The 15449-nt window shown below is 48.0% G+C and overlaps 1 protein-coding gene across 1 annotated transcript in view; it reads right to left on the bottom strand.

Moving 5' to 3' along the window:
* The window catches only part of LOC147107270 (cullin-4A-like), a 75988-nt gene that overhangs the window by 11795 nt on the left and 48744 nt on the right, over nucleotides 1-15449 (bottom strand). Inside the window, exons 11-15 of the mRNA XM_086006137.1 lie at nucleotides 14758-14950; nucleotides 10930-11034; nucleotides 7956-8066; nucleotides 7751-7836; nucleotides 4081-4188 (exon numbers count right to left, since the gene is read on the bottom strand). Of these exons, the coding sequence (XP_085862263.1) occupies nucleotides 4081-4188; nucleotides 7751-7836; nucleotides 7956-8066; nucleotides 10930-11034; nucleotides 14758-14950 (603 nt within the window). The remainder of the gene's footprint in view (nucleotides 1-4080; nucleotides 4189-7750; nucleotides 7837-7955; nucleotides 8067-10929; nucleotides 11035-14757; nucleotides 14951-15449) is intronic.

The following is a 15449-nucleotide window of genomic DNA, read 5'->3' as shown; positions in this document are numbered from 1 at the left end:
GTGAAAACACGACCTGGTGTCCAGTGGGCTGTGTGTAAACAGCAATACTGCACCACGAGTACCCGAGTGAAAACACGACCTGGTGTCCAGTGGGCTGTGTGTAAACAGCAATACTGCACCACGAGTACCCGAGTGAAGACACGACCTGGTGTCCAGTGGGCTGTGTGTAAACAGCAATACTGCACCACGAGTACCCGAGTGAAAACACGACCTGGTGTCCAGTGGGCTGTGTGTAAACAGCAATACTGCACCACGAGTACCCGAGTGAAAACACGACCTGGTGTCCAGTGGGCTGTGTGTAAACAGCAATACTGCACCACGAGTACCCGAGTGAAAACACGACCTGGTGTCCAGTGGGCTGTGTGTAAACAGCAATACTGCACCACGAGTACCCGAGTGAAGCTGCATGGCTTGAAGCTGATGCGAGCAAAACAAATGGCTTACCCACTGCAGATTGGGTGACCGCTTTGCGGAACACCTCCGTTCAGTCCGTAAGTGTGACCCTGAGCTTCCGGTCACCTGTCACTAATTCTCTGCCCCACTCCCACTCTGACCTGTCTGTTCTCGGCCTCTTACATTGTTCCAACGAAGCCCAACGTAAGCTTGAGGAACAACTCATCTTTCGATGAGGCACTTTACAGCCTGGCGGACTCAACATCGAGTTCAACAATTTCAGACCATAACCTCGGCCCCTATTTTTTCACATGGCAGTTGTTGATGTTTCTGGCATTGCCATTTACACCTCTTCTTGACTCATCTTTTGTTTCTTTACTTGTCCCATTAGCATCTCCTTTTGCTTTGTATAATCATACTTTTGTCTTTTAATCTCTCCTGCCTTCCATCCCATCACAGGCCTGCCTTCTTGTTCTTTAATCGCCTCTACACCTGCTTAAAATCTGTTACAGGTGATGTTACAATGTTTGGCCGACAGGTCAATGTCAAGGTGTTTCTGCTCCACACGAGCCTCCTCCCACCCTACTTCATCTCACTCCATCAACAAAACCTTCATGCACTTATCTAGCTTCCCCATAAATGCATCAATGCTATTTGCCTCAACTACTCCTTGTGGTAGCGAGTTCCACATTCTCACCACTCTCTCACTAAAGGGCTAAGCGATCCAACAAACAACGGATCAGATCAAAGCTCTGCAGTCCTGCCACATCCAGTCGTGAATGGTGGTGGACCATTAAACAACTAACGGGAGGAACAGGCTCCATGAATATCCCCATCCTCAATGATGGCGGAGCCCAGCACGTGAGTGCAAAAGACAAGGCTGAAGCGTTTGCAACCATCCTCAGCCAGAAGTGCCGAGTGGATGATCCATATCAGCCTCCTCCTGAGGTCCTCACCATCACTGAAGCCAGTCTTCAGCCAATTTGAATCACTCCACGTGATATCAAGAAACAGCTGAGCGCACTGGATACAGCAAAGGCTATGGGCCCCGACAACATCCCAGCTGTCGTGCTGAAGACTTGTGCTCCAGAACTAGCCGGGCCTCTAGCCAAGCTGTTCCAGTACAGCTACAACACTGGCATCTACCCGACAATGTGGAAAACTGCCCAGGTATGTCCTGTCCACAAAAAAACAGGACAAATCCAATCCAACCAATTGCCGCCCCATCAGTCTACTCTCAATCATCAGCAAAGTGATGGAAGGTGCTATCTAGCGGCACTTAATCATCAATAACCTGCTCACTGATGCCCAGTTTGGGTTCCGCCAAGACCAGTCGGCTCCCGACCTCATTACAGCCTTGATCCAAACATGGACAAAAGAGCTGAATTCCAGAGGAGAAGTGAGAATGACTGCCCTTGACATCAAGGCAGCATTTGACCGAGTGAGGCATCAAGGAGCCCTAGTAAAACTGAAGTAAATGGGAATCAGGGGAATACTCTCCACTGGCTGGAGGCATACCTAGGACAAAGGAAGATGGTTGTGGTGGTTGAAGGTCAATCATCACAGCCCCAGGACATCGTTGCAGGAGTTCCTCAGGGCAGTGTCCTAGGCCCAACCATCTTCAGCTGCTTCATCAATGACCTTCCCTCCAACATAAGGTCAGAAATGGGGATGTTCGCTGATGACTGCACAGTGTTCAGCGCCACTCACAACTCCTCAGATAATGAAGCAGTCCATGCCCGCATGCAACAAGACCTGGACGACGTTCAGGCTTGGGCTGATAAGTGGCAGGTAACATTCACGCCACACTAGTGCCAGGCAATGACTATCTCCAACAAGCGAGAGTCTAACCACCGCCGTTGACATTCAACGGCATTACCATTGTCGAATCCCCCACCATCAACATCCTCGGGGGTCACCATTTATTGCCCATCCCTAATTGCGCTGGAGAAGGTGGTGGTGAGCCGCCTTCTTGAACCACTGCAGTCCTTGTGGTGAAGGTACTCCCACTGTGTTCTTAGGGAGGGAGTTCCAGGATTTTGACCCAGCAACGATGAAGGATCGGCTGATATATTTCCAAGTCAGGATGGTGTGCGACTTGGAGGGGAACTTGGAGGTGGTGGTGTTCCCATGCGCCTGCTGCCCTTGTCCTTCTAGGTGGTAGAGGTTGCGGGTTTGGGAGGTGCTGCCGAAGAAGCCTTGGCGAGTTGCTGCAGTGCATCTTGTAGATGGTACACACTGCAGCCACGGTGCGCCAGTGGTGGAGGGAGTGAATGTTTAAGGTGGTAGATGGGGTGCCAATCAAGCGGGCTGCTTTGTCCTGGATGGTGTCGAGCTTCTTAAGTATTGTTGGAGCTGCACTCATCCAGGCAAGTGGAGAGTATTCCATCACACTCCTTACTTGTGCCTTGTAGATGGTGGAAAGGCTTTGGGAGTCAGGAGGTGAGACACTCGCCACAGAATACCCAGCCTCTGACCTGCTCTTGTAGCCACAGTATTTATGTGGCTGGTCCAGTTAAGTTTCTGGTCAATGGTGACCCCCAGGATGTTGATGGTGGGGGATTCGGCGATGGTAATGCCGTTGAATGTCAAGGGGTGGTGGTTAGACACTGAACACTGTGCAATCATCAGTGAACATCCCCACTTCTGATCTTATGATGGAGGGACGGTCATTGATGAAACAGCTGAAGATGGCTGAGCCTAGGACACTGCCCTGAGGAACTCCTGCAGCGATGGCTTGCGGCTGAGAAGATTGACCTCCAACAATTACTACCATCTTCCTTTGTGCTGGGTCCCCTGGCTTGATGCTAATGGTAGAGTGAGGGATATGCCAGGCCATGAGGTTACAGATTGTGGTGGAATACAATTCTGCTGCTACTAATGGCCCACAGCACCTCATGGATGCCCAGTTTTGAGCTGTTGATCTGTTCTGAATCTATCTCATTTAGCACGGTGGTAGTGCCACACAACACGATGGAGGGTGTCCTCAGTGTGAAGACGGGATTTCATCTCCACAGGGACTGTGCGGTGGTCACTGCTACCAATACTGTCATGGACAGATGCATCTGTGACAGATAGATTGGTGAGGACGAGGTCAAGTAGGTTTTTCCCTCGTGTTGGTTCTCTCACCACCTGTCACAGGCCCAGACTGGTAGTTATGTCCTTCAGGACTTGGCCAGCTCGGTCAGTAGTGGTGCTATCAAGCCACTCTTGGTGATGGACATTGAAATCCCCCACCCAGAGTACATTCTGTGCCCTTGCTACTCTCAGTGCTTCTTCCAAGTGGTGTTCAACATGGAGGAGTACTGATTCATCAGCTGAGGGAGGGCGGTAGGTGGTAATCAGCAGGAGGTTTCCTTGCTCATGCTTGACCTGAAGCCATGAGACTTCATGGGGTCCAGAGTCAATGTTGAGGACTCCCCAGGGCCACTCCCTCCCGACTGTATACCACTGTGCCGCCACCCCTGGTGGGTCTGTCCTGTGGGTGGGACAGGAGATACCCAGGGATGGTGATGGAGGAATCTGGGACATTGGCTGAAAGGTCTGGTACCCATGGCTCAAGAAATGAAAGGTTTTAGGGAAAATTTCAAACCCAGTTGTGGATTTTGCCGTAGGTTGTGGATGTCTGCATTGACAAATTAGGACTACGAATGTAGAATGGACCGATCATAGTCAGACTGCACATACCTCAGCAGGTAAATGTATTTCCATGGGTGTGTACGTCGGCCAATATCCCATTGTCAGAATGTTGACTGTAAGATCTATCTTGCTCGGGTTATTCTGATTTTGGATATACTGAAAAGGTGGAGAGAAAATTTGCGAATTAGGAACAACATGTATAAATGTCAAGGTGAGAGCCTCATAAAACGCTTACTTGTCAAAAATGCTGACAGCCTTAATTTAAAAACATTTTGCAAATTAAAGGCAAAGAGACTTGCTCTTCAAAACCGATGCTGGTACAAGAGTCTTACTTCAAGTGGGAGGAGTGAAGATCGACGCCATTTCCCAGTGCTCTATGAAGTACAGGCTAGCGTTGGTCTTGCCCGGGGACATGTGTTCAGCTACAAATCCACCACAAGAAATGGTGGCAGATCCTTACTCACCTTGGGCTCAGGTTTAAAGTGTCGCCTGAATCACTGTGCGCTATTTGTGAATAACAATGTAAGAACTTAAGAATTAGGAGCAGGAGTCGGCCATACGACCCCTCGAGCCTGCTCCGCATTTCAATAAGACCACGGCTGATCTTCGACCTCAACTCCACTTTCCTGCACTATCCCCATATCCCTCGATTCCAAAAATCTATCGATCTCAGCCTTGAATATACTCAAAGACTCAGCATCCGCAGCCCTCTGGGGCAGAGAATTCCAAAGATTCACAACCCTCTGAGTGAAGAAATTCCTCCTCATCTCGGTCTTAAATGGTCGACCCCTTCTCCTGAGACTATGCCCCCTAGTTCTAGAATCTCCAGTCAGGGGAAACAGCCTCTCAGCATCTACTCTGTCTATCCCTCTATGAATTTTATACGTTTCAATGAGATCACCTCTCCCTCTCATTCTTCTAAACTCCAGAGAGTGTAGGCCTAAGCGACTCAATCTCTCCTCATAGGCTACTGACCATGAACCGCTGTTTACGGAGGTCACGGTCCATCATCAAAGACCCTACCCACCCCAGTCACAGTCTGTTCGCCCTCCTGCCATCTGGGAGACGCTACAGATGCATTCGCACCCGTACAACCAGATTTAGGAACAGCTTCTTTCCCAGGGCTGTCATCCTACTGAACTCCACAAATAAACTCTAAAGCCTGCACATCTGCCAATGCACTTTATTATGGTTATGTTTATGTTAATGTATTACAAGCCAAATGTATGTTGAATGTTTAAATGTCTTAATCTAAATGTACACTCTCGGGAGCCGCAAGCCTACATTTCATTGTACTGCACTTGTGCACTAACAATGACAATAAAGTTGATTTGATTGATTTGATTTGATTTGAACCCTCTCATCCCAGCAATCAATCTAGTGAACCTTCGTAGCACCGTCTCCAAGGCAAGTGTATCCTTCCCCAGATAAGGAAACCAAAACTGTGCACAGTACTCCTGGTGTGGTCTCACCAAAGCCCCGTGGGGCGAGGGGGGTAGAGAAGTGAAGCGATTGCAGTGGCTAAATTCACCAGTAATTCCTCTGATTTTATGAGCTAGCCAATGTATCTACTGCCGATTTTGGATGTCATATTTACTCTTCCCCCAAACTATGATGCAAACTGCACTGAAATCCTGGCTTTGTCCATTCCACAAGCAATGGGGAGTCACCCTGAGAAACAGGGAACATGTGCATCCAGTGAAAGGGGAGATGGTTGAGCCTCTAGACCAACATGCTCTCTGCCCAGGAGCAAGAACACAGAGCAGCCGTTTGGCGAGAGAGGGGCAGACATCAATCGCCCACCATCCCTGTGCCCGGGGCATGTCCCTGCGAATCATGACGGCATAGTCGCTGCCGTGTCGTCTACTCCCGACGAGCATTGAGTCAAGAGCATCACACGTCATCCAAAGGCCAGCATGTCAGTTGGGCCGCATCCTACGAGAGGGAATGAGAATAAGTCTATTCCTGTTTGTTGACCAGTTACATTGCATGCTCACTGATTTATCTTGCATCAGGGTCCGAGATGTTCTCAGACCAGTCTCATTCTTACGCCAGGTGGACTGGTGTCAACGCCCATTCCCTTTGTGTCCAAATCAGGACATAAAAGAGGCAGCAATTAAAAAGAAATTAAAAAATTGATACCCAAATCAACTTAACGTTGAAATCAAACCATTTTGAATCTCGGGTAGAGGTTACACTTCCCTCAGGAAATGCTTATTATATATTCCAAAGAACACCATGCAATACAGAATGACTCATTCCTTTGTTTCGTGCTTTGTTTTTGAGGCGCGTCAGCAAGTCGCGATGCTTCGAATCCCCAGCAAGGACAGCGATGCCACTGCTCACTTTGCGGCGTGTTGGCAGATGGTGAACGGGGTTCGTATCAGCCAAAGACAGGACCGTATTGGCCGATCTCACTGCCCAGGTTGACGCACGGCCATTTGGGCGAGATATCAGCAAGATAGTCGTGCTGAGGGATCCGTGTTCCAGTACAAGTCACTCCCTCAGAGGGAAAAACAAGTCTAGGTGGGGACCAGGGTCCTGGCCCCAGCTGTACTCCTCCTACCCCGATGGGTGCCTGCTCATTGGTTTGTGGAGGTTGAATTAATGAGCAAGGGTTTCTGCTCTGACTTATAAATTCTCAAACCAATTTTTGCAATGTTATTGTATTTGAGTGCAATAAAGTTAGAAATACCTAAAGCCCACGATTGAGGATCTTAACATTAATTACACCTGTGATCAGTCATGCCCAAATTAAAAGCATTACATTTAATGACTTCTCTTTTGCTCAGTAGTTAAGTGCACTAACTCCTGTAGCACCAGCAAGTTCCCACATTCAATCCCTCATTTTTGCTGAATTAACTGCTCGCAGCCAAACTGAAATGACCTGTGTTCCTGAGCCAAGGAAACAGGGAGAGGGCAGCAGGCTTCCTGCTCCCGAGTGCTATCTAGTGCTCTATGCTGGGCAGTGAGCATACGTTGGGTGTCAGGAGTAGGGATGATCCAGATCAGCTCTGATCCCACCACGGTTAGACAGCCTGCTGGCACTCGCCCTCTATTCACATGGTTACGGTCCTTTGATGTCTGCCTGCTGTCACAAGAGCACAGCAGCCCGAGGGACTAGAGGGGAGGAGCGGGAGGGACAGAGAGAAGGACAAAGGGGAGGGGAGGGGTGGACAGAGGGACGGGCGGACAGAGGGGAGTTGAGGGACAAACGGAGGGGAGATGGGATGGACGGACAGAGGGGAGGGGAGTCGAGTTGAAGGATAGTCAGAGGGGTGGGTGGAAGGGATGGACAGAGGGGAGAGTTGAGGGATGAACAGATGGAGGGGGAGGTGAGGGACGGACAAACGGACAGAGGGGTTGGGGGGAGTTGAGGGACGGACAGAGGGGGAGGGGGGAGTTGAGGGACGGACGGAGGGGGAGGGGGGAGTTGAGGGACGGACAGAGGGGGAGGGGGGAGTTGAGGGACGGACGGAGGGGGAGGGGGGAGTTGAGGGACGGACGGGGGGGGCAGTTGAGGGACGGATGGAGAGGGAGGGGGCAGTTGAGGGACGGACGGATGGACAGGAGGGGAGTAGAGGGAGAGAGAGGAATAAGAGGTGTGGAGGGAGGATAAAGAGGAGAGAGGGAGGGAGAGAGAGAGAGAGAGAGAGAGAGGGAGGGAGGGTAAAGAGAGAAAAAGAAAAATCAGCAAAAATAGTCTGTTAAAGATTACCTGCTTAAATTGTACCATAATGTCTTTCGAGAGTTCCATGTCTTTAAACATTCCCTCTAACTTGCTGGTGAAGGCAGCACCACATTCTACAGAAACAAAATAGGAAATGGTTAGAGAGCTCCAGACATTTCTTACTTCATAGAAATGGTTTCCTCAAAACCCGAACGGGCCTGTGTCAGAATCGGGGGCGGTTGTGCAGACGTACCGTGCTTCAGTTTGGACAGCATCGATTTCTCAGCATCCACAGAAGCACTTTTTCCCACCAGGAGCCGTTTAGCCAAATCTTTCTTATAGAAGGCCTCAAATACATCTTTACCTGTCGGAAAGGAAACAAAAATTGATGCTCAAATGAATTTACAACGTTGAAAGCAAACCACTTTGCTTTGTGTGGTGAATCTGGCCATCAAAACAAGTGCTGTGGAACTGGTTGCACACTTTCTGTGCGAAACATTCCTCGGTCAGGTACAATGGGGGATCCACGTCGGATAAAGCTCTCTACACTGAGCACATTAATCACAAACTTCAGGGCACCCCTACTACAGCTAGTACAACATTTCTACTTCCCAAGTTCGGATCAATGTTGTGTTGTGAACTCATTGAGCAAGAATGATGCTGAAAATGATCCAACTCTACTTTACCTCAGAGCCCTGCACCTTTCAGAGAGAGACTTTCATCCCAATCGCATGGGCTGAATCCCCAACTACTTTCCAGGAATAATCGACGACTCTTGAACATACTGCAGCACCTAGTGTCAATAGCTTCGATTTTAAAATCACATCCTACTGACGATGCAACTCCATCCGACTAAAGTTCCAGAGGCCAGTACTTAACCCTGTCCTACTAAAGTTCCAGAGGCCGGTACTTAACTCTGTCCTACTAAAGTTCCAGAGGCCAGTACTTAACTCCATCTTACTAAAGTTCCAGAGGCCGGTACTTAACTCCATCCTACTAAAGTTCCAGAGGCCAGTACTTAACTCCATCTTACTAAAGTTCCAGAGGCCAGTACTTAACTCTGTCCTACTAAAGTTCCAGAGGCCAGTACTTAACTCCATCTTACTAAAGTTCCAGAGGCCGGTACTTAACTCCATCCTACTAAAGTTCCAGAGGCCAGTACTTAACTCCATCTTACTAAAGTTCCAGAGGCCAGTACTTAACTCTGTCCTACTAAAGTTCCAGAGGCCAGTACTTAACTCCATCTTACTAAAGTTCCAGAGGCCGGTACTTAACTCCATCCTACTAAAGTTCCAGAGGCCAGTACTTAACTCCATCTTACTAAAGTTCCAGAGGCCAGTACTTAACTCTGTCCTACTAAAGTTCCAGAGGCCAGTACTTAACTCCATCTTACTAAAGTTCCAGAGGCCGGTACTTAACTCCATCCTACTAAAGTTCCAGAGGCCGGTACTTAACTCCATCCTACTAAAGTTCCAGAGGCCAGTACTTAACTCCATCTTACTAAAGTTCCAGAGGCCAGTACTTAACTCTGTCCTACTAAAGTTCCAGAGGCCAGTACTTAACTCCATCTTACTAAAGTTCCAGAGGCCGGTACTTAACTCCATCCTACTAAAGTTCCAGAGGCCAGTACTTAACTCCATCTTACTAAAGTTCCAGAGGCCAGTACTTAACTCCATCTTACTAAAGTTCCAGAGGCCGGTACTTAACTCCATCCTACTAAAGTTCCAGAGGCCAGTACTTAACTCCATCTTACTAAAGTTCCAGAGGCCAGTACTTAACTCTGTCCTACTAAAGTTCAACTGGTGCTTGTCGTTAAGCTCTTACTAAGTGAAGTTCCACAGACGCTGGTAGTTAACTCTGTGCTAAGTGAAGTTCCACAGACGCTGGTAGTTAACTCTGGGCTAAGTGAAGTTCCACAGACACTGGTAGTTAACTCTGTGCTAAGTGAAGTTCCACAGACACTGGTAGTTAACTCTGTGCTAAGTGAAGTTCCACAGACACTGGTAGTTAACTCTGTGCTAAGTGAAGTTCCACAGACACTGGTAGATAACTCTGTGCAAAGTGAAGTTCCACAGACACCGGTAGTTAACTCTGTGCTAAGTGAAGTTCCACAGACACTGGTAGTTAACTCTGTGCTAAGTGAAGTTCCACAGGCACTGGGTGCCCACTGGCTCTAAAACATTCTTGAGATGCAAGCCTGGAAGTTGAGTGTTGACAGACTATTTGACCACTGGATGGCTCACAGTGAGGCCCAGTGCTGGCCTCATGTGACATCTGCACATGTGCATCTCCAGCAGGGGTCACTGGGCAGTGATCAGAAGCAGGAACTCTGGTAGTTTTTCTCTCAGTACCGAGGGGCGCGGAGGCCGACAGTCATGGCAACCTGACAGATCAGCTGACTCACCTAGGATGGTGCATACCTTGCTCGACATTGCTCATACGTTCACTACACATTGTTTCTCTCATGTTTCCCTTCCATACGGCTATCACAGTAATGTTCCTGGACTAGTAAACCAGAGGCTTGGACTAATAATCCAGAGAATGCAAGTTCAAATCACACCAGGGCAGTTTGAGAATTTCAATTCAGTTTCAAAAAAATGTGGAAATAAAAAGCTGGGATCAGTAATGGTGACCATGAAGCTGCCGGATTGTCGTAAAAACCCACCTGGTTCACTAATGTCCTTACCCGGTCTGGGCCTACATGTGACTCCAGTCCCACAGCAATGTGGCTGACCTCTAACTGCCCTCTGAACTGGCCGAGCGAGATCCTCAGTTGTATCAAACCACTACCAGTGGCTCAAGAAGGTGGCCCGCCACCACCACCTTCTCGGGGCAACTGGGGATGAGTAGTAAATGCCGGCCTTGCCAGCGAGGCCCACATCCCGAGAATGAATTAAAAATATACGGTGATTCGGTGTATAAGGGCCAAATGATCACCGTGCTTAGGTAGCAGTGATACTCGTCACACTGCAAGGACTGACTTTTCAAACATTTTGCTCCAACAGTATCTCAAACAAAATAGTTTCCGATTAAAAACACAGGAAAAAAAAGAGAAAGCTGAACCAGTTTACTTGGTCATTCAGGCTTTTGCAGCCCATTTGCCCATTTATTATTCCTGTTGGGGCAATCTATGTCTAAGGGAGAACCAATTCTAAAGTCTAAAAACAAACTGATTGTATTGTAAAGAGGATTCTCAATACAGCTGCAAATGAAGGAGAAAAGCTCACCATGAATAAATCGAAATATGATCATGATTTTATCCAGCATTCTCTCCAGTTCTTCATCTGTTGCTTCTTTGTTACCGGCTCGTAATTTGGAATCGACGTACTTGGCTATAAACAAAATAAATCATACGTTACTTATGATTCACTCGGAACTGTCATTCTGCACTGAGACATGAGGCAATTCATTAGCATATTTGCTAAACATGTATCTAATTAAAAAAGCTCGAGTTTAAACTGCAAAACATCTCAAAAGTTGACAGTATGTGCAAGATTTTTTAATATATTAAACGGGGAATAGGGCAGGAGAATGGGACTAAGTGGATAGCTGCGTCAGAGAGCTGGTAAAGGCACGATGGGCTGAATGGCCTCCATCCGTGCTGTAAAAATACTAAGAATGTACAGGGGACGGGGAAGATAACTTGACTGAAGAGATGGCTTAGAGGAGAATTTTAAAGGGGGAAGAGGGTAAGGGGTCTAGGAGATCCCGGAGAGCAGAATCAATGTGACTGAAGGGTCGATACCAATGGTGGGGCAAGGGGGGAGGGGGTACGGGGGGGTGGAGTAGGAAATGAATAAAAAACCAGAATAGGGGGAAAGAAATGTCCAACAAAATTACAGCTTCACAGTCAGGTAGTGAGGCTGGTTTCACGGATGAAGCCATGATAGAAAGTGTCATGGCCAAACGGGGTTCATTGTTCGAGGTGTTAGCAGTCAGAGTGTTTGACACCAGGTATCTAACACTACCACCGTGCCAAAAACATACGAGAGCTGGGAAAGATCTGCAAAAAGTTGTGTGAACTGAAAAAGAGCATGCAACCAAGTATGGCATTGTACGGATATACCAAACGAACTAAAAGTTTGAAGGCACATAACTGTCAGCACCAGGGAACCGACGAGGAACATTTTAAATAGGCAACAATCAGCACAAATTCATCCGCACTCAACGTTGTGGTAAGAAAAATAATGGCAGGCAAAGAAAGAAGTGCCGTTTTTCCCCAATGTCAAAATATGGAGAGACGTGGCACTTCGAGAGCCTGCCCATGCCAACGCTGTCCCAACACTTACTGGCAGTGCTCAAGGATGTAGCCTCGAATTCAGTAAAGGGGGAAACTGCAGAGGAACAGAACCAGCACAAAAACCAGCATCGCCCCACCCCTCCCCTCCCCGCCTTTCAGTGGTTTCTCTCTGAAATAATCAGAGTTCCCAAGTGGTGAACAGGACACTGGGGATTTGACTGCTGGAACAGGCAGCCATTGCAGGGAGTAGCCATGAACTTACACACGTGCTGACACTTGACGGAAATCACAGTGTCGGATTTTTGCTCGGTTTATGAAGCTTCCGACTCCATTAACTCAGGGGGAGCAGGTGATGCAGGAAATGTTCTTCTCTATTTGGCATCAGAGTCGGGAGTTGGGCCTCACCCTTTGGGGTAAATGTAGTTCCTGAAGCCCTCATTTTGACTGGCTGGCCCACCTGATGGATGGAGGCTCAGGAACTTTTAAAATGTTGGTGTCCTCGTACAAGAAACACAGAAAGCTAGCATGCAGGTACAGCAAGCAATTAGGAAGGCAAATGGCATGTTGGCCTTTATTGCAAGGGGGTTGGAGTATAAGAGTAAGGAAGTTTTGCTGCAATTGTACAGGGCCTTGGTGAGACCACACCTGGAGTACTGGGCACAGTTCTGGTCTCCTTATCTAAGGAAGGATATACTCGCCTTAGAGTCGGTGCAATAAAGGTTTACTAGATTGATTCCTGGGATGAGAGGGCTGTCCTATGATGAGAGATTGTGTAGAATGGGCCGATACTCTCTGGCGTTTAGGAGAATGAGAGGTGATCTCATTGAAACATACAAGATTCTGAGGGGGATTGACAGGGTAGATGCTGAGAGGTTGTTTCCCCCTGGCTGGAGTGTCTAGAACTAGGGGGCATAGTCTCAGGTTAAGGGGTCGGCCATTTAAGACTGAGATGAGGAGAAATTTCTTCACTCAGAGGGTTGTGAATCTTTGGAATTCTCTACCCCAGAGGGCTGTGAATGCTGAGTCTTTGAGTATATTCAAGGCTGAGAGAGATAGGTTTTTGGACTCATGGAGAATCAAGGGATATGGAGATTGGGCAGGAAAGTGGAGCTGAGGTCGCTGTCAGCCATGATCTTATTGAATGGTGGAGCAGGCTCGAGGGGCCGTGTGGCGGAGCAGGCTCGAGGGGCCCTGTGGCGGAGCAGGCTCGAGGGGCCGTGTGGCGGAGCAGGCTCGAGGGGCCCTGTGGCGGAGCAGGCTCGAGGGGCCGTGTGGCGGAGCAGGCTCGAGGGGCCCTGTGGCGGAGCAGGCTCGAGGGGCCCTGTGGCGGAGCAGGCTCGAGGGGCCGTGTGGCGGAGCAGGCTCGAGGGGCCCTGTGGCGGAGCAGGCTCGAGCGGCATTATGGCCGACTCCTTCTCCCATTTCTTATGTTCTTATGTAACAGAGCAGAATACAAGCCTGAGGCCTGAGAGTGGGGCTGTTCATGGACAAGAGTTGTTTTAACTATTGATGGGTAAGTCTAATGATGAATGTTGTGATTTATTCCCACACTTATTTCTTTATTTGTTGCAATTATTGCATTCTAAATTTTGTTTTTATTGTCTCTAGTGGGATAAATGGGGAATCAACATGATCCTTTGGAAGAGTTTGAGAAATAATGGCCCAGAAATTTGGGTCGGAGGCTTCCCGCGGGTGCAAGCCCCCGACCTGCACTTACCTAGCGCGCCGGCCGTTGAGTTGTGGGCCCGCGTGGGATTCCGATCCTGGGCCTCCTCCAACTGCCGGCGCGCAGTGTTTGCGTATCCCAGGGGCGCAGTTAGTTCGAAGCGTCCCCTGGGATCACGTGGGCCATGGAGAGCCAATGGTAGCAGGGAATGCTTCATTCATAAGTTTGACAGGAAGAGCTGTCAAACCTATAAATACTATAAGCCCCAAAACATCACTAAAACTTCAAATAATTTTTTTTTTAAATCAATAATTTAAATTTTTGAAAAAATTAATTACATTTTCTAACGGGGCTAAAAATAAACTTACCTTTCTTTAAAGTATTTAAAAATAATAAACCTGTGGAAAAAATGTTTTAATTTTAATTAATTCACCACTTACCTTGTTAAAAGCAGGCCTTGCGACTGCTTTTTAAAAGTGTAACTGCTGGAGACTTACCCTCCCGGGAAAACCTGCAAAAAAACTGTAAGTTTGACGTGCACGCGCTGCCTCTCCGGCGCACACGTTCCACCTGTCAATCCCTTCTTTCAGGGGAACGGAAGTGCCGGTTTCCCGCGCATGCGCAGTGGATGCACGAAACCGGCACTTTCGTTGGGCCGACGCGCGAGTACCCCGTGCGTACTCACCTGTGGGGACCCGAATTTCTGAGCCAATTTGATCGGACGGATTTGAAATGAACCACCCACCGAACTGGCCAAACAAGCCACTTAATTGCATCAAACCTGGGCAACTAGGAATGGGAAATAAATGCTGGCCTTGCCAGCAATGCCCACATTCTGAGAATGAATTTTAAAAAATCTTGAGGGTTTAACATTGGTAAGACAGCAGGGTGGATCAAAGTGCTGCAGTGTGAAAGATGTGACTCAGTATTGTACAGGGATTCCATTTACAATACTGCTGGAAGGGCCAAACCATCATTGGCAATCTATATTGGGCAAACAGAATTTATATAAAAAATGAAATTTGCAGAAAAGTTAGGTTCACTCACACAGGAAGATCTGTAGCATCACTGAGAAGAGCTACACCATTTTAAGACTCATTGCCATAGTTACTAACTACTTCACACTACAAAATAAGAGATCAGCCATACCTATCAACTCAGCGGGCTTGTTTGGTCTCTTGTTGATAAAAGTCTCAAAAGCTTCCTTCATTGTATTGACGAACTTCTCGTTTTTTACAAAGCACACTTCAATGACATGATCTACTTTATCTTTGAAGTCTAGCAGCTCCTCAACCATCGTCTTGTCCTTTTCAGGATTAACCACGATTGTAGTGCCAAAGGTCTGGAAAGTAAATCCCACTTTAATATAGAAAAACATCAAGTAAAATCTGAAGATCTATGCTTAGGTGGACACATGGTTTGACATTACAGGTTCAAGGACTTGTGCTGAATTTACTTGTCACTCCAGAAACTGGTCTGTGGGTCCCTACATCAATTTACTATGGAGACTACTTCCAAAACATCATGTTCATTTGCCACAAGAGCTGACGCACTATGAACGAGAGGACCTGTGGTCTATCTGCACCGTGGAGGATGCATAAAGGGGATTTCACCAGGAACGGGAGTGTTAAAAGCTGCTATCCCAAGGTGGCTAACGTCAGGAGAAAAGAAAATCTCCTTGCTTCAAACAACGAGGAAGCCCCTCAATGACAAAATGGGTGTTGCACCCTTCCTCCACAATAGAAGAGAAAGATGGAACACCCCTCCTCTCCTTGGGGAAGGTGGAACACCCCTCCTATCCCCGTGAAGGTGGAACACCCCTCCTCTCCTTGGGGAAGGTG

This window comes from Somniosus microcephalus, chromosome 14 (genome assembly GCF_052327205.1).
Source record: "Somniosus microcephalus isolate GS21.2 chromosome 14, FLI_Smic_1.0, whole genome shotgun sequence".
Lineage (NCBI taxonomy): Eukaryota > Metazoa > Chordata > Chondrichthyes > Squaliformes > Somniosidae > Somniosus > Somniosus microcephalus.
This window is presented reverse-complemented; position numbering and strand designations above follow the sequence as displayed.